The sequence below is a fragment of the Blennius ocellaris genome, assembly GCF_963422515.1.
Source record: "Blennius ocellaris genome assembly, chromosome: 13".
Taxonomy (NCBI): Eukaryota; Metazoa; Chordata; class Actinopteri; order Blenniiformes; family Blenniidae; genus Blennius; species Blennius ocellaris.
The window spans coordinates 19732033-19759441 of record NC_137662.1 but is presented as its reverse complement, the minus strand read 5'-3'; the positions used below and the strand labels follow the sequence as shown (position 1 = coordinate 19759441).

The 27409-nt window shown below is 41.5% G+C and overlaps 1 protein-coding gene across 1 annotated transcript; it reads right to left on the bottom strand.

Annotated features, from left to right (window-relative positions):
* Positions 1–6042: 6042 nt before the first annotated feature.
* On the bottom strand, positions 6043–25930 carry pgbd5 (piggyBac transposable element derived 5; the record flags this gene model as incomplete). Its single annotated transcript, XM_080507701.1, has 7 exons — positions 6043–6238; positions 6783–6888; positions 7725–7922; positions 9780–9960; positions 14523–14657; positions 19079–19509; positions 25543–25930. 7 exons carry the CDS (start codon positions 25928–25930, stop codon positions 6043–6045), a joined length of 1635 nt encoding a protein of 544 aa, XP_080363827.1.
* Between the last annotated feature and the right edge of the window lie 1479 nt (positions 25931–27409).

Below are 27409 nucleotides of genomic sequence, written 5' to 3'. Positions count from 1 at the left end.
TCTGATGAATGCACCATTACAGAATGAGGAAGTGGGATAGTTCTGACTTCTGAGTATTTGGAAATTACAACCACATACTTTGTAAACTTCATCTGAGAGACCACCCAAAAGCAATCTGGAAGCATCAACAACAATATGCACTGAATATACTGTAGATTCACCTCCATGAGTGTTTTCCATCGAATCCTAAAGATTGACGTTTACTAAAGACAGTTTTACACATTTTTGTTTGTACTGTGATAAAAGATTTGACATTTGTTTTCTAATGATTTGCTACAAGGTTCCCCAATACTTCATTTTTTTTTTTTAATGAAGATACATTTACACAACAATCTTGCACAACTTATCACAACACACATGGTTTTTTTTTTTTGGTTTTTTTTTTAAAGAAAGTTATTTGGTCCAGCATACACCAGTTATTTCACACATATGATTCCACCCTAACTTCAGCATTTCATGCACATAAACACATCCTTCTGGCTCCTCTGTGAAGCCAGATAACACTGTAGCCCACAGTACTCAGTTACTCCACATCCTGCAGCCACCATTTCAAACCACAATCAAGAAGAAATGAAATAAATTGTACACTTTTTTTTTTTTGGTGCGCAGAACTATCTATATTCCTCACATTTCATTTTTAAGCCATTCTGACGAGTCGTAGTTGTGTAACTTGTGTGATAAACGACCCTGGAGTTTACTATTGACAAGCTGCTAATAACATCAAGTAATATTGTTCTACTGTTCATTTTACATCGGTATGATAGCACCTGATAAGGTTTTACACGTTTATTTACTGCGTGTGGTTTTATTGAGTTAATATGTTGAACAGCAGTTAGTTGTGAAGCCCTGAGGTTAGTCATTTTAATCCGTTATCACATCCAACAAGCTTACTCCTAGATATCATCACGAATGGCAGCGACCTCAAACACAATGAGAGACAAACAGAGCACACATGGACGCCACCGAAAACACAGTTCTCACCATCACCGACACAAACAAAAGGGAGTCTAAGTTATTTGAAGCCATCCTCCTCAAATTTTAATAAATGGGCCTCGGTCAGTTTAGTTAAGAAGGTGGGCTGAGGTGCACATGTTTAACTGTACCCCACTCTTATTGTCTTTATGAAAACTCAAATATGTTCACAAACTTTGTTTTGTCACTTTGTACATATATACTTCGAACAGTTTAAGGCTATTAGGTCGCTCATAATGTAAGATACACAGATGTGTTGCTCATCTTGTTTCTACCATGTGACAGTAAGCAAAGACTTATACTTAAATTTTTTTCTGAATTTTTGCTTAAATTGAGACATATCATCCACACTATGATTTTTCCCTTCTGATTTACATCTTTAGTGCTCACTTTGGCTCATTTATCAATTTTATGTTCAATTAACCTTCCTTCTTAGTATTTAACCCATGTTTTAAAAAAAAGAAAAAAAGAAACTGGCACACATTAATAGTATCTTAATGTTCTTGATATGAAATGTTAATGCTGCTCTTGCATAACATGTGCATAACACGCTTTTTATATCAAAATTTCTATTGTGAAAACAGTGACTTGATTTGATCATTTCGTGTCTGTTATTTATAACGAGCAAATTTTAACATCTAAAAAAAAGTTTTATATTCCTCCATAAATTGCATCAAGCCCATCGTAGGATATCAGCAATATTGAACCAAAGCCATGACGGGGATTAATGAGCAGAAAAGGCACTGTAGATACTTACAGATTTATGGCTGATCACTAATCACTGAAAGAGGTTCCGCCTACCTAAAATCACATCAAAGATCAACCTGAGAAATTCCAAAAAATGACACCATTTATTTGATTAACGAGGGCTACGACACAGCCTGCCTCTGTACTGGTACTTTTTTTCTTGATTGATGGTAAAACAGAAGATGCATGAAGCTCTTTCTGCAACCGAAATGTTAACCATATCAGAATATTTATGCAGGGGGAAAAATGTAATTAAATTAAAAAAACAACAAAAAAAAACATAAAAAAAACTGCCCTCCTTTTTTTGGCCTCCCAGACGTGTGCAGTATATAGAATTTGTTGCCAAGTAACCAAGGCCCTGCAGACTCCCCGGTGCATATTTTTTCCTCATTTGTGGCCCGAGCTGAATGATATAAACACTAGAGAAGCCTGTCGCAGATGTCTCTCTCTCTCTCTCACACACACACACATCCTCGGAGTGTCACCTTAAGGTGTATGTGTGCAAATCATCACAACATTCAAATGCTGCCACATTCGCAGGTGCTCATTTTCACAAGCACGTGGTAAATTATAATGAAAGAAAATTATGTTAGGAAAACACTCAGACATGCAATTTGTGATGCAGTCCTGGAGTTGTTTTGGACTTTTTTTTGTTTTTTGTTTTTAAAATAATTTTCTGTGTGTACTCACTCTACCTCAGCCTACCTCTTCTATTTCTGCTTGGCTTAGTAATGACTGCATCCATGCCCTGCAGGCAGAAACGCTTGCATCAAGTCCCTGTGAGTTCAGCCTTGGTAGAGATCCTGGTTTCTATGACTTGCATGATGCACTTCTCACTGCCAGATCGTTAGGTGTCAGAGGAAATTTGTGGAATGGGAAGTGCTTGTTTTTGTTTCTCTTTTGTGAAAATCTGGGTTTTCTCAATAATACTGAACAAATACCTCTCAAGCTGCTCAGAAAATAGAAGCAAGTCTAAATATAGCCAATCATTGAAGGAATTGGTCATTAGGGGAAAAAAAGAAAGGCTTAAAAGATGTAGAAGAGCAACATAAAGATGCAGTTTAGGACGAACTGCCGGGACATAATGAGCACCCCTGCAGTGTGTTATAATATTGCATTTCTGAACACACACAGCCACAATGAGCATCAGAGATGCAAAAATCCTGAGGGGCTATGAAACAGCAACTCAGCAGGGTGTTACATAAGTAAAAGAGTAACAGGAGGAATGGCTGAACTCCTGGAAATCTGTCAGATAACAAATCCAAATCAAAGTGTTCTTTCCGTCCTTCTTCTCTTATGTGATTATTAGGAGCGTGGGTGCAACAAGATGAACAGATGGTGGCAGTAATTATCCATTCGACTAAGGTTTAAGTACTACCGAGAAAGAGAATACAGTGAGACGAGCTCCCAGCAAACCACAGAAAATTAAAGTATGCACAAACAGTAAGGGAGTTTGTTTTTGGTTTGGTTTTTTTCCTTTGTTGTAATGAAGCTTCTTGGAAAGCCCGATTATCACACTTTAAAATCATGACACCCCTGTAACGAACGTGCATTTGTGGGATGAGCAGCACAACATATTCTTACTTTTTGTGCATAGTTAATAAAAGGACAGTCTCGGAGTTTGTTTAGCTTTTTTCCACCATTTGTTTTCATTTCCGATCTTATGTAAGCAAATGAAAAAGAAAAAGGTGCATAAAAATAAGTAGAAGCATTTTTTTTTTGTGAGGATTGTTTTTTTACTTCGCTGAAGCGCAGAATATGGGACAGAGGTGATGGCTGAAGCAAGAATACCAGATGTCATGACAAATACGTGGCTTGCAGATATCAAAGATTGTAATAAAATCGTGAGGTGACGGGAGGGCCTCGTAAGGCGAACGGCGTCACTTGGAGATGGGTGGACACGTGACGACACTCAGTGGTTCTCTCACACACGAGCAACAGCAACAACGATGCTTTGGGTTAGTGAAAAAGTTTTGAAAATAAAAAAGAAACAAAATTCACAATCTTGAGTCTTCGATTATGCACATACACTCACAATACTTTGTAAACAAAATATACACAGACATACTGTTCCTCAGTCTCTAAATCTACAATAGAAATCTTTTCACTTTTGGTTAGTCATTTAATTTCAGTCTTCCTTGTGTATTTTTTTCTTCTTCATATATTTAATTATTCTACTCTATTTACAGAATTGATCTATGGGAAGTATACATTTTTTTTCTCTCCTTTTAATGCAAAACTAAAAGGATCATCTCGTAAACGTGTTGCTAACTTAACAGCTCTTGTCAAAGTGCAAGACGTGATGGGGGAGGGAAGTGCATGAGCCCAGTCACTGAATCACTCAGCAGCTCTGCTCTACCAGCATGAAAACTGACATTACATTACCGCTACATGTAATCCCCATTAAACCACGCTGATGGAGTAAACACACAACGGAACCGCTTACTTATAAAGTCCTCCTGTTTCCAGTTTTTAAAGCCGCAGACTGCGGTGTGATGGAAGATTACAGTCGTATTTTAGCATCTCTCTGGATGGATGAGCGACGGCAGGTCTAAATCTGTGACTTGGCAAGAAAAAAAGTGCCTCCGAAAAGAAAAGCAGTGCTCACGGCGTGTAAAATGAAGCCTCACACATGGGAGAAAGCAACATTTCGAAACACATAGGCGTCAGACAGGCATTTCTTTTTAAATGACTTTAACACATTGATAGTTATAAAATTATGTGTATATAAAAAAGGTGTCTTGTCTGTTAAAATAATTGAACCACGTTTTCTAAAAAAAAAAGCCTTAATTTCATCGATTTGTTTAATCTCCTACGCCAGTGATTCAATCTTTATTTCCTCGCATTAAATCTTGTTTCACATCAATTTAGACTGAGCCAATAGTCACATTTGTACAAGACTGAGGGACTGTAAACCGCTAAATTTCAACTTTTACTATATTGAAACATTAAAACGCATTTTTTTTTCTTCCAGTGAAAGCATAGTCGTTGAAGTCCTGTTTATTTTACATGCTTCCATTTTAGATTTTTAATTCTTTGGGAACTAAGAATTTATATTTTGTGTCCATCTAGCATACATTGTTTTCCCCAAAATAGTATTCATGTTATGGTTTTAGGATCATACATGGTCAGCAGAGTTTTATCTTTGGAATATTCATGCAAATTGTTTGAATTAAAAGAGGATTTATCAAGAAAAAGACAAAAAAAAAACAAACAAAAAAAACTAATTCACGATGGGACCTTCATTTATTCTGTATATTCTGTAAAGGGACTTTTAGATTTTTTTTAGGACTTCTCGATTTATTTTCTTGAAAACTGCTTTATTAAACACAAATTTATTATTACTTTTAGGTGAAGATATATATCCATTGACACTTACGCTTTTAGTAAACTCAAAATTTTCCAGTGCTTTCTGCCTTTTCGGGGGCTCTTCCTACACGACAGGTGGCACACTGGTTGATGTCGCTTTTTTTTTTTTATCAATCTACATTCTTCCTCTTGCAAGTACAGTATGCAGCAATACAACACATCTGGGTCACAACAGCCGTACGTTTACATCCTCAGGCTCAAAGCCACGCACACAAATGGCAGTTCCACTTACTTAAATACACACACACACAAACCATTTTTTTTTTTTTTTTTACCCAACAGTCACCTGGAGCAGAAATCATTTTCACATTGAACAACAGAACATCACAATCCAGATTGTTAATGCATGCAGCATGTGGACACACCGTAGTCCTTGTTTACCAAGTTTTTGTTACAGGGTCACAGGTGGGGTTTTTTTTTTTTTTTTGCAGAGTGTAAATGTTGAGCTACAAGTAGCATTTTAGCCTGAAGACGATTGGTGTTGGGTGTTCGGTCAGGCCCGGGTCAACAATTCCCTTATTTGTTGTAAGTGGGAGCTTGGAGGTGACATCATTTAGGAGTGAAATCCTCCTCGTTTCACTGATTCTTCCTCATCCTCTGCATTGTGAAGTTGCTCCTGCTTGACAAATCCTTAGTAAATCTGTGACGTTAATAGTTGCAGCTGAGGCATGTGAAGTGTCCCATGGCTCACCATTCTCTGTTTAGTGTGCAGCAGTGTTTTAATGAATATTTACAGAGCCACAAAAAAACCCCAACAACTATAGGAACAGAGAGACACACAGGCTTGGCACCGCTTCAGTATTATCACATAGACACAGACTTGCAGAGTCTGTAGAACCGAGTGTGAGTGTATGCGTGGGGGTGTGTGTGTGTGTGGGGGGGTGTCAGGGGACCGTATTTGTGTGTTTCTGTTGCGCCCTCCTTCTGCCGTCGTCAGACTCCTCCCGTTCCTCCTCACTGTGTGGGGGAGCAGTCGTCTAGATCCAGCAGCTCTCTGACCAGTCTCTCTCCGAACTGCGCTCGGCTGTAGCGTTTGACCGTGTAGGCGTCGGACATCTTGTAGAGGATGTACGCGTTATTGATGGCAATGCTGATGCTTAACCAGAATACCTGCTGCCAGGTCTTGTTGGGCTTGTGGAAGATAAAGTACCTGTGTGTGGGGGGCAAAACAACTGCTTTCAAAAGAGTTTCTATCAAAAGACATTTTACGCTTTGAAAACCAGCTGCAACTGCGTTTAAAGGGTTAAAGCCGGCCCATCACAAGTCAGACACAAAGTGCGATACAGTCAAACACTCAACCATACCTACGAGCAATTTAAGAGGCAACAATTTACATTAAATCCAATTTTAGAACGTAGGAGGGAAACCCATGCGCACACAAGGAAAACATGCAAACGCAAGAGTCAACACTGATATTAAAAGCTTAAAATGCAAAATGACATAGCTTATATGAATCATCAGCTTACTTGCTACCATCAGATACATTTAAAAGCAACTGAAATTGAACTCTGTGACAAATAATAGCATTCTGGCTATAAAAAGCTATAAAACAAATGGAATACCATATATATATATATATATATATATAAAATCATAATGTTGAAGAACTAGCGTTTGTCACGTGTTCCAATAATCCACAAAACGCTCAGTAAATGTTTTGTCTTAAACACTTTGTAGTCAAAAGTAGGACTTACTTGCTGTATTTATCATCATATTTGCAGATGTAGCTGAGATGTGCAGCGAAGGCCTCAACCGCCAGGGGACATGGGATCTCGCCACTTTTCCTCTTGATGATCATTCCTGTCGAAACAGAGACGCCACGGACTGAGATTGAGACGCGTGACGGAGAAGCCCGGATCTAATTATGGGAATACATTTTTTTTTCTTTTCTTCAGACTGACCAAAAATAATAAAAAAACAAAACAGTAAAAGGAGCACGTGCAGCTGTGCATTATTTTGATATACTTAGTTTGGCTTTTCAATGTTTTATTCTGGATTTAAAGACTATTTGCTAGTTTCAGGAGGAGTTTTTTTTTTTTTAATATATATATATGAAATTGCTCGTGTTTTCATCTCCACGACTGGATAAGAATTTTCTTCGACTTTCCTATACATTCTTTTAATGCTTCATTATTAAAAAAAAAACATGTTGGCGTTATTGATAGCTTCAGAGAAGTGTTTTGTTCTTTAAGCACATGATGAAAAACATTCCCACACACACACAGTGGAAAATCAATACAGGATGATAATGGTTTAACTGATGTGGAGCCTTGCTTTCACACAGCTCATTTAATGACTTAATGAGAGCACGCACACACACGCGCGCACACACACACACACACACACCTACAACTTAGTTTAAAATGTAGCAAAACTGACTGGATTACGCTATAAGACGATGGGAGTATCATGATCCTGTCGACTCCTGGAAATGGATTATCATGGATTAGAAGCTTTCACTGATTCTCACCGACGTGAATACTAAGTGGCAACCGCACCTGATGCTAACCCGAATCCAAACACGGCTGTAAAACTACGTTTATTTTCACCCCGACGTTAACCTCATTCAATGTCGGTTGTCTACGATATGACATATAGCAATCAATGCAACTCCAGCAATGATATCGTTATTTTACCTTCTTTTGTTGGGGAATAGGCATTGCTGAGGAACCTGAAGTGTCCCTTGTTGTACCAGCTGATCAGCGACATGCTGCCCTTCATCATCACGTGCGACTGTCCGCGTTGCGCCGGCGTGGATCCGCAGACCAGCATGTTTTGCGGTAAGCCGGTGCAGTCGCTCTTTCTGGTGCTCAGCAGGCCACAGCAATAGATGTCTGGAAGAACGACAAAAGGACAAAGGCAATGTAAAGATTCGATCCTCCACAAAAGGCGACGCCAACTGTTTCATATGGTTAGAACAACAGTTGACACAATACCGATGCAATGGTTTGTTTATAAATTCAATATCCGAGTGTGACAAAATGGGTCGATTTCATTGTTCCACTTTTTTATTCAAGACATTTGTCGAGTCAAGGTTTCTTTCACGCGTCTTGTTTGGAAAGAAAACCTTCGGATCAAAGTGGTCAGTGTGGTTATCTCTCGCCACGCTGTAAATGGTTTTCTCTCGTCTACACAACATTTCTTTGTCCACCGCCTGAGCCTTTGTTTCTTCCGTGGATGAAGAGAGACGAAACAATCATGTGGCGAACTGCTGCTGATTTTTAATGTTTTCAATTTGTAGACTGATTTCCATCAGGATGGTTCTATGAGTGGTGTGTGTGTGTGTGTCTCCAAGATCTGCGGTAGAGAAGTGCCCAGTAATTAACTCGGCTAATTAATCCTGCAAGATAAATTTGGAAAAACAAATGTTGGAAAATGCTTTCACAAGCTCAGAGCTGTTTTGCGTCACTGAATCAACTCATCTTCACCATATAAGAATGAGTAAATATCAATTTTATCTACAGTCCTCATATTTTAGTACGTGTACCGAGCTCTCTTTGGCTGAGTTTTACACCGTCATTGTGTTGATACTTGAAAACAAAAAAATATTTGTAAAAAGGAAAGTAGAGTTGATGAGATAATCAGAGCAACCCGATTAGTGATTCTCTCTTTTTTTATTTTTAGCTTGTTACGACACGTCAACACGGTCCCACATCTGAATCTTATCGCGACATATCTTAACACAGTAAAAATTAGTCTGTCATAATTAAAAAACAATCTAATGAGCCAGAAAATCAAAGCTTTGAAGATTGAATATCAACTTCAAAGAAGACTAATTTCCCCCACTTATCTTCAGTGATCAAGTGCGGTTCAATTTGTGAGAGGCGTCCCAACCGGTTTGAAAATCCCCACCTTTCCAAAGTCGTCACACCTTGGTTATGTGACATTTGCAAAAGCAGTACAACCGACATGCGCAACATCAGTCAGGGTTCATGCTTGTCATGTGTTGAAGCGAATGGTTTTGCAATGAAGCGTCCGCTAACGCGCCCACTTAACCGATTGATTGTTTTGAGCTATGACCAGAACAAAGACTCCCCACAGATGCTTTATTTTCCAAAGACAACGAGCCGGCGGCAGTGTTTCCAAGCTCAGCTGTGATCGATGTCGAACATCTGAAAATCATCCATCTTAACAATCTTCTTTTAAAAAAAAAAAAAAAAAAAAAAAAAAAAAAAAAAAACAACATAAACAGTGATTATATCCATTTTTCAGTGTAATTTCTCCTTGTTGCAGGGGTATCTGAGTCCCGAAAGTGACTATTGAGAAGCAAGGTACAGTGAATGCCTGATTGGGCGAGAAAGTCACCCGAACTGAAGGCAACACAGAGACACGCTCACATGTGACGGAAAATCTGTGAAACTGGGTTTGAAGAGGAAAAATATAGAAAACTGTAGTCGCAGCCAATCACTTCTCTGAGCGGTTTAGCCTGAAAGATGCTCTTATCACACCATCATCAAAAATAAATAAACAAATCAAAAATGTTAAAGAGAACAAGGGGTGAGATGAGGATAGAGAGATGACAATCGGTATGTGGAGGAATAAGATGAGGGGGCGGATAAAAGAGAACAGTGGAGGAGGAAGAGGAGGAGGAGAAGTAGGAGGAGGAGGGTTTTTTTTGTTGTTGTTGTTGTCGTTGTTGTAAGGCAGGTGACGATAGACCCGATCTCGACTGATACGACCATTTTGCGCACCTTGCTTGCTGAACTCGGTGAAGAGGCTGAGGCTGGTGATGGACGGCCCGGTGAAGACGATGGTGTTCTTGCCGGAGACGTTCTGGCAGAGCTGCTTGGCCACCAGGCTGTGGAGCTGAGGTTTGTTCTTCAAGGTGGCCAGACCATCTGTGCCCTGGCCCTCCTTCAGATGGACCGAGATCTGCAGAGTGGGCGGGTTGAGACATGGAGATGGAAGTAAAAACGGGCTTGAAGCGACCAGACTCCATTTTGTTTTGGGGTTTTTTCCCTTCAAAGTGCCAATCTTATCAAATATTTAGAAATGTAACCTTTCTGGAAGCTTCAATACCAAGGTTACACTAATATGTTGTGTCTACATTAAACAGTGAGGGATTGACAAAAAATATATGAGTTTTTTTGCAGCAGCTGGTTTTCATAGAAAGTCGTTGCTCACTCATGGTGTCCTTTTTGATACGCTCTGCTGCAGCTCATGAGCAACATGGCATTAGTTTGATTGGGGAGCATCTATACCAGACCTGTAGCTATTAGACTAAGTAGGTCAGTCCATGCATGTGTGTGTATGCATGTGCATCTCTGTGTGGTGCACTGGCTAATGGAATCTCATTGATTCGCTCCATTAACTCATTTATCTCTCCCTCCTCCCTCCTCCCTCCTCCCTCCTCCCTCCTTCCCTCCTCCCTCCTCCTCCTCCCTCCCTCCTCTCTCACCTCCTCTCTCCTCTCTCCCTCTCTCCTCTCCTCTCTCCTCTCTCCTCTCTCCTCTCTCCTCTCTCCTCTCTCCTCCTCTCCTCTCTCCTCTCTCCTCTCTCCTCTTCTCCTCTCTCCCTCTCCTCTTCCTCCCTCCTCCCTCCTCCCTCCTCCTCCTCCCTCCTCCCTCCTCCCTCCTCCCTCCTCCCTCCTCCCTCCTCCCTCCTCCCTCCTCCCTCCTCCCTCCCTCCCTCCTCCCTCCCTCTCTCCCTCTCTCCTCTCTCCTCTCTCCTCCCTCCTCCCTCCTCCCTCCTCCCTCCTCCCTCCTCCCTCCTCCTCCCTCCCCCTCCTCCCACCTCTCTCCTCTCTCCTCTCTCCTCTTCCTCTCTCCTCTCTCCTCTCTCCTCTCTCCTCTCTCCTCTCTCCTCCCTCCTCCCTCCTCCCTCCTCCTCCCTCCCTCCTCCCTCCTCCCTCCTCCCTCCTCCCTCCTCCCTCCTCTCTCCTCTCTCCTCATCTCCTCTCTCCTCTCTCCTCCCTCCTCCCTCCTCCCTCCTCTCTCCTCTCTCCTCTCTCCTCTCTCCTCTCCCCTCTCCCCTCTCCCCTCTCCCCTCTCCCCCCCCCCCCCCCCCCCCCCCCTCCCTTAACACAAATCATTTAGACAGAGCGCTCAATGGAGGCACATGTCAGCGTACAGCGGGCTGGTAAACACTGAGTGACGGCCAAAGGGCTGCAGTCACAGTGAATATTAATGCTTGTTGGTAAATGGATCTGATAATGGAATAAGTGGTCAGGCACAAAACTTGTTGTTTGACACAGGAGAAGCTGGATGGGAAGACATAATGGTTCAATCATTACTTTACATTTCATATGAGATTATCTTTTCCTTCACAATTAATTCTGGCTCACACTCGCAGTAAAAAAAAAAAAAAAAGGAAATAGTATGTGTAGTCTTATGGCAGAAATCCATCTATTTATTTGCTTTGTTCAATAAAAAGTTATTCGTTTCTAATATTTGATGTCTCGGTTCAATTCTATCCTCAGCTTTTGTTCCTAAAATTGTCCCCCTTGCTCCTCCTGTGTGTTTGTTTCCCCCTGCTGGACGTTCAAACGATGCATTTGGTCACTTACCAGTTGACAACGAATGAGTCATGTGGTTCACATACTGGAAATGGAAATCGTTTGATTCTCTCACAGATTGTGATCTTTAACTGTTCGTAATCTATGAATCTGCTTTGCAGATTCTGCTATGTCCCCATCCCATCACAGAAAGCTGATTCTTCTGCTCTTACAGTGGATTTTATGCGTTTTTCGGAATCAAGTCTTTCAGGCAGTGCATGTCGTAAAGACCCGCGAGGCACATTTGGGATCAGTGATATGCAGCTTATACATAAAACTGACTTGACTGTGGTTTATGGTTTAATGTTCGGACGTTGGCTGCAGCCCAGAGAAATCGGTGCACCCATTCTCTAATACTGTTGCAGAGACTGGTTGCATCTGCTGCATCAGTCTATCTATGTGTTCATGCTGCACTTATTCTTTGTCTGTGTCTTTCGACTGCTCCATGTCACCCTATCCCCTGCCTCCTATAAATCTCTGTCCTCATTTCTTATATCCATGAATGTTCTGAGGGCTGAGGCCCCCGATCTCTTCATTTAATCTAATGTATGTTGTACCATGTGTATAAGCATCAGTTTAATGTTCTTGTCGGTGAGTAACGGTTTGATTTAAATATCTCAATAAATAAAACTTTTGGATATATATAACTTAAAGAAACAAAAAGGGTTTCCACCTGTCTGTAAACAATGTTTAATGCTCATAATAGCCATAATAGCCCCTCTTATATCAAATAAAAATGATCTCAAGCAGAAAAAAACCAAAACATTTAACCTATAATATGAACAGAAATCAGTTCAAAAATAGTTTCTGAAACTAAAGTCTACTATTGTGCATATATAAAGACACAGACAAGAATTTACTGGCAGTGACAGCAGATTATTCTGCCTACTATTTTAAGATAAAGTACTTTGCTTCTCTGGTGTAATGTCTAGAGTCTGAGTGGATTATTAATCTGAAAATATTTTTTTGTGTGTTGGTAATCGATTAGTCAAGAGCGTCTTAGTTAGTTTTGTGTTTTTCTTCTGTGATACCTATAGGCTTACCTACAGACACCTATAGAAAGGTAAGGACTCTGATAGGTTTAGCCAATGCAAGACAAACCAAACAACAAAAATATAAAAACACACACACACACACAGACATGCATACACAGTACGTTATTTACAGGACATTTGCACCCTGAGTTATTTCTGTCCATCAAACTCTCTCCTCTCACAGATCTGGGATGCCTGTGTAACTAGGACACCGTTTCCAAAAAGAGGTGTTGATGTTGAATTTTTAATATGATTTTCCAGCACTTCAGTGAAAGCCCATGCACCTGCAGTAAGGAGGGAAGAAATCTCAGAGACTAAATATTACAAATTGGAGATATTAACAACAAAACAAAGCCTCCACCCAAAGATTGTGCTTGCAAGATGTTTACAAAACTCTCTATGGGGCACGCTTTGGAAAACTTGGAAATTATGATCTGTTTACTTTCAAAATTCAATAAAAAAAAATTTAATTATGTAATTTATACTACCGTATGTTGAATTGTATGCATCATTCCAATTGAAGTGTACTGAAAGCGTAAAACTAACCCAAATCACAAACACCATGGGATTTAAAACTCAAAAATTACTTTCATTCTGATATATATTTTATTTGAAAAATATTATGTGATCCTGTTACGTAACCTGTCAGTTACATTATCCTACCAAATATGCTTCTTTTATTATGCAAAAAGGTGCCCTACTGGCTATAAATACAATTTCACTAGTTTCATCGCAACAAAACATGTTCAAATTGCTAAAACAAGTTTGTTTTATGCATCCTGATCAGTACAGGATTACTTTTCTTGCTTCGGAACTCTTGGTACTATGAACTCCCTTGTGCAAACATTTTTGTTTGTTAACATATTTTTCAGAAAACCTGAATGTGTTGATAATTGCCATGGCCTCCTGGTACAATATACAAACGCCCTTAAACATGGCCATGAATTGCCCTTGAGCTTAATTTGAACTGAGGTAATATCCACTGTAGTTTTTCTCCTCAGGCTAATGCTGGAAAACACTTGTTGCACCACAGGGTGCAGGATTTATGTAGCCTTGAGTGTGCATGCTTTCTCAAATTCACAACTGTATTATGGATACGATGTTAATGCTATTTCCCTCCCAACAAGAAGGCTTTCACCTCTGTTTTCCGGGTTAGGGTCTCAGTACTGTGTTGTCTCTGCTAGTCTTACTCAAACAGTGTGTGATGCCATGTAAATACACACACACACACACACATACATATATGTTTTTTTTTTTAAATCAATAACCCTGCATGAAATAGAAAAGACTCCTGTTTATCCTGTGTAACGGCTATTATACTGGTCAGAGATCAGGCAGGTCGGTCAAGTGGTCAATCAGGTCTCCCGTGGTCTCAGGATCGCAGACTTGTTACATAATGTGAGTGGAGTGGAAGGTTGCATGAAGGTCGGCGTTATTAGTGTGCACAGTATCTTGGCTTCTGGTGTAAGAGAACACATCTATGCCCCAAAAAGCATCAGAAAACCAATATATTACCCAGAATGCACTTCTCATGTTTGATCAATTTTTAAAAACATGCTTTAAAAAAAATGCTGCTCACCCCCCCCAATGCACTGAAAAGTCCTTGAAATAAACATGAGAAGCGATTTTCTTCTTTTTGGCGTACAGTGCACTAGTAATTGGTAGAAAATGATTCAACATCTACCACTTGGGGATAAGATTTCTGATTTGGTGAGGATCAAAGCCTGCAGACATCAGTCTTCCATATTTGACGTACAATATAAGGTTTTTTTCCCCCTAAGAAGTTTGCGAGCAGCAAATTAAAATAGAATCAAAGCGGACACGTCGTTTCTCTCTCCGACTCTGCACACTGGAATTAAACCCGTCTGATGTGTCACTCTATAAACTGGGAATTTGTGTGAGCTCACCTGACAGATGAATCCAGTGGATGTGCACTGTCGAACCCACAGGCTGAACTTCCTCTTCTTCCTCTTCCTCAGCTCTCGTTCCGTACAGGTGGTGATGAAAACTGGGTCCTCGTCTATTAGGGGCTCGTGAAGAACCTGCAAACACAGAAAGGCAAAAATGTTTCCGTACACGCGAGTTAGAAGATTTTTATATAACCGTGTCACAAGTACAAAAGGTGCTAGTTGGGGAAAGATAGCCTTGACAGGGCTTTCTGTGTGGATATGGTGCATGATGTAACATCCCAGTTACAAAGTGGAGAGGGAAGGCTGCCAAGTGAAGATCCTCACACGTCTTGTGAGAGTGTGATACTGTGCGAGAGGAAAAAAACACTCAGCAGAAACACAATTTCAGCTGCGCAGCAGCTCTGAATGCAAAAGCCCTCTGAAACAATCACTTCTCTCCCTTAAGCCTCAAGGGTTTCCTTTCCAGCGTCTCAAACGGAGCTTCGTCCTTGAAGTACCTCTGAAGCAAATCCATCAATTTGGTTTCAATCTCACGAGTAACAAAGCATAACTGAAATGATGTGAAAAGTGATTTATGTCGTGCTGTGTACATGATGGGTTTCTATTTCGGGAGTAAAAAGAGGAGGAGAAATAGCTCAGTTTGACTTGGGGGGGGCCTTTCTGTGCAGTGTCTGCATGTTCTACCTGTGTGTGCATGGGAATTCTCTCAGTCAGATGGATGTATAGAAGATGGGTGGATGAGCAAAATGTATAGTTCTATAACCGCTTTAAATAAAAAAATGTAGCTTATGAAAATAAACATTGTTCCTGTCTTGTTTTTCTTTAGTTTCATAAAAGAAAACTGACTAAAAAACAAGTCTATGAAATATTAATGTCAATAGATGTGCAACATATCAAGAAGAACTAAATCATCTTTTGTCCACTGGTAGATGTAGACCTAACAAACTATAAATTCACTCATTCTTACTCATCTTACTTAGAGAAATCATTGATCCATAAAAGACAGAGCTGAGGGCTGAAATATGTCCGTCTGTAAATTCAATTACAGCGCACTTGACCAAGCAGCCATTTCTCAGCTCATCATTTTTGACACTGAATGCAGCGCCATGCATCTGGCCTTTTGTCAACACTCCTATCTTACAACCTGATCTGAGATCATTTACTTGACCTTCACCATCACCATCGTCATCCTCATCAAATTTATTTATAGAGCGCTTTCAAGAAGCACCATTTCACAAAGCGTTTTCGCAGAGAAGAAATGGAAAACAAAATGACATCCATAGTGGAGTTGTACGTTATTTGTAAAGGTATTTGAAATTTCACTTAAAATGGTAAAAATTTGTTTTTAAGGAGCTTTTTTCAAGGAAGCTTGTGATTCTGCCAGTCTCATGTCCACAGGCACTTCGCTCTCAAGGAGAGAACATTTTTAAACGATTCCTTAATGTACAGAGAGACGATGCAAAGATACGGATTATATGAAACTTTAGAGTTGGAAACCGTCTTCTGCATTAACAGGTTATCACTTGCAGGGTTTATTGTTTCCGTCAATGTTTCTACAGCACAAATATTCCAGGACACTAAAAATATCTACATTAACACGATACATTGCGTGCATTTATATAGCCGTGGTACTTACGATCAAAACAGCCTGAAAACTGCATAGAATCATAAACAATACATGACTGAAGATTTGGTTTAACTGGCGTTGGGAAAGAAAAAAGCGCCGTGTGCTCTTTTACATGGCGAACGTGGCAGACCTTTCACTCAAACAATCCTTTGTGACAAGAATTATCAACACAAAGCAGTCGATCTGGTGCCTGCCAAATCTGGTGCCAAGTGATTAAAAATTAAACATGAGAGCACATAAAAAATGCATCAGCAAAGTTAAAGTTTTATGACTCTCCACTTTTTAAACAATCACTTTGCCACATGGCAGAGCTACAAAATGGTTAATCAGGAGGTCAGGAAAAAAGAAAAGAAACTATTTGATGCAATCTTTAGAATGTTGTTATAACATAAGTAATTGCAGCCGCTTTTTATAGTTTCCACAGTGTGGACATGATGAAGATTTTATCGTCACAGTTTCATAAGTAAAGAAAAATGAGCCTTTTTATTTTTAATGCCATCTCCCAGTACCATCTCCCAGACATCCTCACTGTCTATGAATAATCAGCCTGGAGTGAGATCAGATACGGAGGATGAAGTTCCAAATGAAGATTACAGCGAGTATTCAATAACTGGCCCACATTCACAAATCTGAACCTGCACAAACACAAGCAATAATGCACAGCAAATATTTGCAATTCAAATCCTTCCTTCCTTCCTCCATTGTCATCCAGGTCAATCGTGATTTGACTAAAGCAACTGCTAACAAGCCAGCAGCCCCCCCCATAGCGCCAATATTAATAAGTAATTTCCCAGTCAAATACCGAGTTATGGGTTATTCCATTTGAAAATGAGAAAATGAATGGGGATATCATCCCACTGGATGGATGAGATCACCCACACCACAAGAGCCTTTTTCAGAAATCTCTCATCCTGCAGCAGCCACACACTCAAGGTGGCAACATAAGCACACAAATCCTCAAAGTAAATAATTTGCATAGGTCCATTAACCCCACATTGAATAAAGTAAGCAAGACAATCCATTAATCGGCTTACTGCCTCTCAGTGGATATCCAGCGAGAACTCCAACAAAATGCTCTTAAAGATTTTACAACCTGTAAGTCGATGGCGATGCAAAGCATCATCGTGTCGTTTGAGCGACTGCAAACTGCCGCCAGGCTGGCCCAGAAACAAAACAAAAAAAAAAAAAAAAAAATGTGACACACGTCTTCGAATAAAAGCTGACACGTAGAGCGAATATGCAGCGCAAGTTTGTGCACATATGCGCGTTGTCACATACACAAACATGCTGAGTGATGCAGAGTGGCAGAAACTTCCAGGTCACAGTCTCACACATGGCGAGATATTATGTGTTTGAACTCCGTGTTGCAACACAACATAGATGGATCACACCTCCTTGGACAAAACGCATCACTGTCTCTGAATAATTTGTACATGTGGATTTTTCTCATCTTTCCTTACGTGGAAAACGTCTGGTGTTCATCCCATTCATGGTGACCTTCCAAAATCTATTTTTTTAAACCGACGTAGATTCATATATTTATTCTACGTATAAAAAAACGTTTTCTGTTATAAATTTAACTTACCAATTCAGAAATAAAACTAAAACCAGCATCAAGATCAATGTTGTTGGGTTTTTGTCCACTATAGGATATTAAATCTATTATTTTCCACACTTTATAGAGATTATCGACACTTTTCTTGGGAAAAGTAGATTAAAATCGTCATTAGTTGAAGCCCGAAATCAAACAAGCCCATCAATTTCTTTCCTCCATTCTCAAAAAGTCAGTCATTAAATGAGCTAATTACTTTTCCATTGTTCGTGGAGCAACAGTTTCCGTCTGCGCTGTGCCACTCTGTCTCTCTGCCCCTGGCACAGAAAAAACCAGTAGCTAAAACAAAGTGTTCTAGACACACGCACAGATTTGGACTGACCACGATCAAAAAAACACATTCCAGCCAATCACCGAACACTTGTAATGAAATGAACTCAACTATATATATATATATATATATATATTAAAAAAAACTTTTTTTACAGTGTTTATTTGGTGAAACGGCACAGCTGAATTAGTTAGAATTGTCCGTATTCTCAAATGCATCAAAACTCTGACGTCACTTTCACAATCATGCTTTATTGCTTATTCTCCGGAGGGGCCAAAAGCAAATGAATCAGCCACTTTCCCACACTTCATTAAATTTTCAAAGCTAAACGTTGGCTACAGAGATGATGACACGTGCTGTGGGAATACAGCTAGCCACCCCTGGTTCTCTCTTTTTAATTAGATTCTGAACATCCGGCGTAATATTTACATTATTTTAAAAAAAGAAAATGTAGTCAAATAAGAAAACTAGCACTTTTTGTAGTCTTGCTTTTTATGAAAGACGGCACATTATGTTTACTCGTGTCTTTCTTTTTGACACACAAATACTCAACTCCAGTAATGTAGAAGGACTGGCATGATCTGACCCACGTGGGTTATTTGTGGGCCTTTGCAAATAGCTAAGCAGTGTTACAGCTCATCCAGATAAGAAAAGTGATGTAGGAGTTGAACAATAGTCCAGCCTGCACAAAGATAGAGAAGCAAGGCCGGCGCTCCACTGCCCCAGTTGCATAAAGGTATTTCTACCATACACAGCATAACACAGAACAAGAAGTCTGTTAAAAATGAGTGCTATTCCACATTCTTGCTGTGCAGACAGTTTTCAAGCTGGAACTCCAAAAATGAGCTATTTAAGTTGGTTTGACCTAGTTTAAGATAAGTTCCTGCACATTTTGATTTTATGCAATCATTTCTTAGCTGCATGTCAAATAAAAACCAAGTGTCTCAGCATTAAATGTATTCATAAAGTTACATTTATTTATGTAATCACAGACTAGTTTAGAAAAAAAAAAAAAAAAAAGAGTGCATGCGATCTGTACACACCTGAGTCTGTGAGGGTCTGAAGGTGCAGCCAAACGACTGCTGCAGCGAGTCCAGGAAGGGTTGGATCTTGTACAGGCCCTGGTTGCTCCCTTGTGATGGCCGGAAAGCCACGATGTGGAAGTACTTGAGGATCTTCTCAAATCGCGACTGGCTCATCTTCAGGGCAATGCTGCGGTTGCTGAAGAAGCCCGAACTCCAGATGCTGAGCACCGACTCGCAGCGGTGGACGCTGGTGGAGATGACGAAGCCCAGGAAGGCCTTCATCTCCTGGGCGGTGACGGGACGCCAGCCCTCGTCCGAGCCGAAGCGCTCCTGGAACTTCTTGGCGTACATGTTGGTCTGGGTGACCATGTTCTGGATGCAGTTGTCTGGGACGAAGAGCTGGAAGAAGTCCAGAGCTGTGGCAGTGGCTGTCATCTTCTGAGCAGGACCTGGATCAATGAGGATAAAAAAAGAAATTGAACTTTCCTTACAGTGAGGAAAAAAAAAATCTATTTTGTTCAGGGTTTTCAATGTGGACTCCGCATGTTCAGAGACAAGCATGACAGGTATATTGATACCCGAAATGCCAATAGGTGTAAGCGCATGTGTTTTCACATATTGGCAGCTAGTTTAAGCTCCAGCTGCCCAAGTTGGATAAAGTAGGACAGACGAACGAATGGAAACTTGACCGAGTGGCAATCAGACCTCCCCTATGTGTTAACTGACAAGCAAAACCATCCCTTAGTACCAAGCTCTAAACTTTGTCCTGAGCCTTCAATGTGATTGATTTTGTAGAATAAAATGTTTCACTTTTGACACAGTGAGCCGTGGTAAAATGTGATTTGTTCAGCCATCACCGTCAAGGCTGGGTGGGATGCACAAAAACTCTTCTTTGCACACATAAACTACACTGGCGTCTGAAAAGAACAGCAGCAGCAGTCACACAGACAATATACGCCATTTGAAATCTTGTTGGAAGACAGCACTGCATTCATACACACATGACACATCTGGATTTTACATAAATCAGCCACTGCAGCTTCTAGTATTAATGTCAGAAGCCCAGGGCAGAGTTGGAAAGTTCACACAACATGACAGTCACCACATTGTGACGCTTGTCACAGCGTGATGCATGCATGCCTCTGGAAGGTTTCAATTTCTCCTTGCTGTAATGTTATGGGAGACAAATGAGTCAAATTCGTGTTTAAGAGTCATCAAGTCAAGAGAAGTGTGTCAGAAAGGCAACATTTTAGGGCTGGTTTCTACTTAAACTGCTGCATTTATGCATTAAACTGAAAGGATAAATTAAAACCAGAAAAATCACACATGGAGCTGACGGACCTATTACTGCCCCTTTTCATCCAACCAGATGTGCTCCCACTCCGGGTGCATACATCTGCATTTACATGAAAACTTGTGGAGTTTTACTTGATTAACTACAATACATAAACACACTATATTCTTAGATATCAGCATGGTGATGTCCAATCCGATGCCAAGGCCGACCAAAAGTCTAGCGGCAGGATGGCGTTACCAAGTGGAAAAGTAACAAAAAGCAACTGCTATTGATGGTTTGTCCACGAGGGGTGGCAGTCACTGTAGCGTGCAAGATCGACAGACAATATCAAGAACTAAACCTGGATTGATAATTGCAACACTGCAGAAGAACCTGCTGGTCTGCAAACTTACTAAACTCCAAGTACGTGTGTCAAACAATGAATGGGCAATTTTAATTTTGAGAGAAAGAAATCACTGTACTCATGAATGGTATAAAAAGAATAATGGATCAAATAGAAATATAATATTTTAAGCAATGGATGATCAACACCACACACTCTCAATCACACTTCATGACAATTTAAAGCCACAATTATTCTCCAATGCATGTTTTTTTTTAAACTGTGGGAAGAAGAGAAGCCGCGAATGCACAGGGAGAACACACAAACTGTGTGCAGAAAGCAGGAAACCAGGGACGATCCCACTGCAAGGAGAGAATACTCATCACTACAACACTGTGTAGCACTGGTTCAATAATCAAACAGTTAAGCCAAACTAAAGTGTACAATAGGATAAAGGTTGATAAAAGCAGTACAAATAAGCAATAACAATGATAAATGGAGGTGAAATAGTAAACTAAAGTATGAAACTGATGAGGACGAACTTCAAACTTTTCCGTTTTCCCCAGATCCCGACATTCACATGACATTTAAGGGCTTCGTGCCTTGAAGCCTTGAGCTGCTGCTTTGAACGCCACACAGTCGATACACAAAGCGACGACTGGCTCGTGTTTGTTCAAGTAAATTAGAGATTTTCTCCGAGGTTGTTAGATCGCACGACAGAAAATTTGGACGCTGAGCAGAACAACTTCAGGCTCAATTGAACAGCGCGATCTCATTATCTCCGAACAGCCACAAACAAGGTTTTGACTCTCTCTCTCTCTCTCTCTCTCTCTCTGAGCAGCTACAGGAGCTGCAAAACCAGTAACACAGGGACGTTTTTTGGGTTTTTTTTTGTCTTTTGCTTCTTTCTGTTAATGTTGACACATACAAGATTTCATCCCTGATGTTACACAGTTAAAGCGTGGAGGAGGACGATACAACAAAGTAGAAAAAGAAAAGAATAGACTTTGGAGGACAAGCGCGCCCACACAGTGGAAACTCGTGGACAAAGCAGCAGAAGTAGCCTGGGCTCGGCTCAAAATTCACTCATTTGCATCCCATTAGGACTTGAAAGCTGAAAGTAAAATCCAGCATGACTTTCAGGCCACTCCTCAATAAAAAAACATTAGACACTCAGACTGAAGGTCCACGAAGGCCGAATGATTCACCTTACCTCAGAATGTAGCCAAGAATACTACCAAAGGAAGAATAGATCATTTTTATAGATAATGAAACCGTTTCATGTGCTGCTGAGCAAATACATCCGTCCTCTACAGACTTCTTTCGGGTACAGTTGATCTCAAGCACAGCCTGCTTCGCAATGATGAATATGGACAAAATGTTTTCATAATTCTTCTTTGGCTTAACTAATATTATCCCATGTTAAGTCTGCACGAGAATCCTAAAAATATTCATTTCCCATATTAATCGTTACGGAGGTTCATCCGGGATGTACAGTCGCAGCTATAATCCACTGTGGTTATCAGCCGTTGGAGTTTTTCCATTGTCGAGGGACAAACATCTGTCTTGTAGGGCTTTTATAACCATGGATTTAACTGCGAGAGATTATTGCGTATTTGTAGCAAATAAACCCTTTACGTAGGAAAAGTGGTCTTTGAGCTCAGTTTTTTTTAGAGGAAATCAAAGAGAGAGCACTTGAGATGTTGAGAGTAACTTTAATAACCACCATCACTACAAGAGGTTTTGGAAAAGAAAATCTGCCTTTTTCTGTGACAAGTAGTACACAATATCTGTGGATATCTTTAGACCTTTATGCCACAAAAAAAAGCATAGTATGTTAAAAGAAAGCAGAGCTTTTGTTACCAACAGTTCGAGCAAATTGATAGCGCTGAAATAAATCCATATATTGTGCTGGAGCAGATCCCATCTGACGAGGAAGGCAGGTAAACCCCTGGACTACACACAGGAGATTTGAAGTGACAAGTTGACCTTTAATACATGTTTTTGTTTTTGTCATAAACAGTGAAGGCCTATGGCTGAGGTGTTGAATCCTGGTCCTGGAGGGCCACGCTCACGCTTTAGACGCCTCACTGCTCCAACACACCCTGATAGAATGAATGCGTCATCACTGAAAGCCAGGTGCGATCCAAAAAGCTCGCATGACCAGGATTTGACATTGTCCTAAGGCTTTTGCCGTTATCACTCATGCATATCGTCCGGTGTGTCGTCATTAAAAATGTTTGTCTCTGCAACTGCAATCTACTATCAAGATGACAAAAATGTCACCGTGTGTGCGCATGCTTTTAAATGTTTTTGTAAAACACAGGCAAGATGGGCAGAAATACACGCCCTGACAGATGACTGACATATGGAGGGGACCACTAATCCATCAGCCACGCCCTGCAAAGTGAACGAATAAATGGCTTCTGAATTCCCCTCAACATCGCAATATATATCATTATATCGGTTATATAATCTTCGATGCTGCATGTGTGCATTATAATCCCCTGGCCCGGTAAAATAACACAAACTGCAGACCGTATGATTAACCATCTCACACTGAGAGGAAGATAAGACATAACCCATGAACCCGCCCCCAGTGTAAGCCAGATTTGAGCTCTTGCCAAGAAGCTCAGCATGGTTTCAAAATTGTGCACCTGCTTGGGAGACAAAAGTGAGGAGCCACGGCGCCGACTGGCCGCATGCACACATCGCCACCTCGTCTGAAGCTTGCGAGCGTTTGTCGCGGGTTTGACTCAATGCTTTTTGACAGTGGCTGATGATTTATGTACAGGGTGCACAGTGTCCGAAGAGGGGGGCTGTCACATCCACACTGTGTCTCCGTCAGCACATTGACAGACATTCAAATTGGGCAGACAGGAAAGCCACAAAGACAAGATCGCCAGACAGGTGGTGAGTTAGATAAAAAATTCAAACTGGTGATAAGAGTATGTCAGTGTGAATCACAGTCCAGAATTTCCTGGGAATAAATAGCTTCAGCAGAATCCTGGGCCTTAAAAAACCTCTACTGGCACATATTTAGATATGTTACATATTTAAGGAGCACTCTTGCCTCAAAAAAAGAACACCCCAGGTTCAAATTATTAGACATTTATTTGTTTAGTTTCCATGTTCTCCCTATGCATGTATGAGTGTTATTGTGCGACTCTGGCTTACTCCCTACAGTGTGAAAACCCCCCCCCAAAAAAACATACATTAAAGGCTAAATGGTATAAATGAACTCCGTCCTTGCCCATGGGCGGCGGGGATCGGCTCCAGCATCTCGAGACCCCGAGTTAGATGAAGCACTTGACAAGATGAATGGACGGTTGGATGAATGCTGATGTTTAGGATGGAGTCAGACTTTAACTGTTCAGGTTGATTCAATCGCAAAATGGCTCCAGTTTTCTTAAGGTCTGAAGTGTGATTATGTTCTCTGGCAGCACCACGTCCAGGCAGCTCTTAATCATTTCAGCCCCGACACGGGATGACAGGCTCACACTCTCGCTGGCCCGCTCTTGTGCAAACACACACACAACTCAACAAATCCGACCAGACTGTACGAAGCAGACAGACACACCTGCTGCCACCCAAGCTTAGGTCAACACAACCGCGACAGTCAAATAGAGCAGGACACTCCAGAATGTGCAACCGTCGTCTAATTATAGACACTCTCATGGTACCCCAGTTTTTGGTTATTTAAAGGGAGGGGTAAAACATAACTCGGACCTGTTTTTTTTTTAAAAGCCGGATTATAACAGATGGCTGGAGAAAGTATGATGGAAAAACAAATCTCAATTAAAAAGAGTTTTTGTGTGAAAAAAAGCCTAAAAGCCACCACTTTCAATTTCCAGGTCAGGAGGCAGATGCAACAACTGAAAACCTTTCTGTCATAAGAGCATGTCCTCTTTTGTTGTGAGCATCGAGTGCAAAATGAATCCGACTTTGGTTAGTACGACTTCCTGCCAGTTTATCTGTGGTTGGTTCTGTGCTTCGGCTTTTATCAATTTGTTTAAGTGTGCTTCTGGGCTGTGAGTGAGAGCAGACTGGGGCCTGGCCCATATCTGTTACAGCCATATGATGTTGGTGCAGCTCCAAGTCCGTAACAGTGCAACTGTAGAGGATCTCCACCAGCAAAAGCTGGAAAAAATTGACAACAAATCCAAATGCTGCACTAGAAATCCAAACTGCAGTGGCTGATGCACACCGCGGTGAATGGTTGATAGAAAAACTGAACTGTTAGGAGAACAAGAGGGAGAGCAGTGTGGGTGCATGCAATTGTTTCACTGTCACGATTCACACATACAAACGTCTCCTGTTTGCACACACAGAGGGATCAGACAGAATGTAGGCAGCCAGCGCTTTTAACTTATGGGAAAACTTGAGTTCATGGTAATTAACTAAACCAAAGGCAGCCTTTGTGCATCAGTTCTGCATATAGATGTACAGCATATGCATGCATATCTCTGTGGATCCAGGAGAGGCAGCGTGCTGTTTCTCTAAATTAAACACCATGGCCCCCCTCCCCTCCCATCCCCTAATACCAGCCCAGCCTGCCAGCATGTGTAGCACAGCACCAAGGGGTGAAGTATCAAAGGCTAAGCGTATGTCATTAAACTTAATACAGCAATTAAGGATGCAGTCTCATGCTTCTCTCGGTCTGTCACTGCACAGATGAGGATGAGACATGGACACTCTTGTGCGGAAGCTGTGTGTGTGTGTGTGTGTTTCAGAGCTGCAGAAATGGCCTGCTTGACCTGGAAAACGTGAAATTGCACGGTTTGGCTCCTGCGTCTGTCCGAAGCAGCCCCGCAGCTGCGGGCAATGTGCACGGGTGACCTTATTTCGCGCTGCACGTCTCACCGTATGTCTCCTTGTACGGCGGCACGGTGACATCCTGCAGGGTCTCCGTCCAGCCCTCCTCCTCCGCCTGGCTGCGGGACAGAGCGCCCGGGGGGCCGGCCCCGCTGCCTCCGCCGCCGGGGACACTTCCCGCTCCCCCGCTGTGACCACTCTCCTTCTCGCCCCGCTTCTGTTGGTGGTGGTGGTGGTGGTGGTGATGGTGCGACTCGTCCTCGCCTACCTCGGCTATGTAGTTGTCGGAGTCGGAGTCTCCGGAGGTGCTGTAGAAGGGATTGTCGCTGCTGTCATCGCCGGACTCCCCGAACACGTCGTCGGATATCTGCAGGCTCTCGTACCGGGAGCGGGCCGCTTCCAGGAGAGACAGCGCCTTCCGCCCGCACTCCGCCATCTCTCTCCGTGCTGATGCTCTGTCTCCCTCTCCCCTCCTTCTCTCTCGCTCTCTGTCCTTCCTTCTCCCCTCCTGTCTCACCCTTTCACAACGGCTCCGGTTGGCGTGAAAGTGATCACGATCTTGCAGGAGCGGAGACGCGTGCGCCTTGAAAGTGGCGGCTGCGCCCTCCTCCTCTTCCCCGGGATGAATTACGACCCTCCACCTGCCGGCTCGGATGCGGAGACCCACCGGTCAGAGAGAATAATTAAAAAAGAAGAAAAAAAACCCAACAACGTGTGGATCCGGGCAGAGCTCTCCGTTTGAAGGGTATTAAAATATGTCCGCTCCCTTGATCTGCCTCCAGCAGCACGCGCACTGGGCTGAATTATCAATAGTTATTATGGCTCAGCAGCAGCAGCATCCGGGTTGGGAAGCAGAGTAGTGACTGCTGCTGCATCACCTGACCCCATCCTGCACTGTCATCCAATAGGACCTCAAACCAACATTCTTCTTCTTATTATTATTATTATCATCATCACAATTTTAAAATTTCAGATATATAGGCTAATGACTTGTGTTGACATACAGAGGCAATGGAGAAAAAATTTTTTTCCCCCCATTTATTATAAATTGCTTCTTGGAAATCACAAGCTGAAAAATGAGTCACTCTGACCTGCAGATAGTGTCCCTTGTGACAGATCAGCCACATTTTATTTTTTTTAACAACTCCTGTATTAGACTAACAACACAACACTGTTTAACCCAAATGGTATCAAACTAATTCATGTTTTTTTCCACATTATACATTAGGATCCATGGGGAATAAAAAAAAAAAAAAAGGCTCAACTTGTGTTGTCCTAGTTCAGGGTAGGGTGTCCATCTTCTGCGTTTCATTATCCTACACATGTGCAGGGTCATGGGGCCTTGAAGCCATCAGCTTACTATGGGCAAGGGCAGGATACACTCTGGAAAGGTCAACGGTCCATCAAAGGGTAAACACAGAGAGACGGATAACCACACACACACTCACATCCACACCTACAGTATGATGAATTCAATGTCATCAATCAAACTCACATGCAGGTTTATGACATAATTTTATGCATTGCTGGACAAAAACAAATTAAAGCACATGACATATACACATAACACACAGCTTGCTTGGTGCCTATATGTCAGCTGACCCCACCTGGACTACCACACTCTTCCACACTGTAAAGAAGTCCAGCTGAGACTGCTTTCGCAGGAACCTGAAGCCAACTCTTTTCCCTCATCCTCTACTGATTAGAGTATAACAGTCAGCCATGAAGAGCCTCCTGACTTACTGCTGCACAACGCGAGTCTTGACCTGTACAGAGTACAGGAAGGACCTGCTGCAGGTGATGAGGTCAATGAAGTACATTTAAACTGACTGACAACAAAGGAAAGCCATCTCTATTTTGAAGGACTTCATAAAAGAAAATATCATTTTTTTATTGTTATATTAGACAAAACACA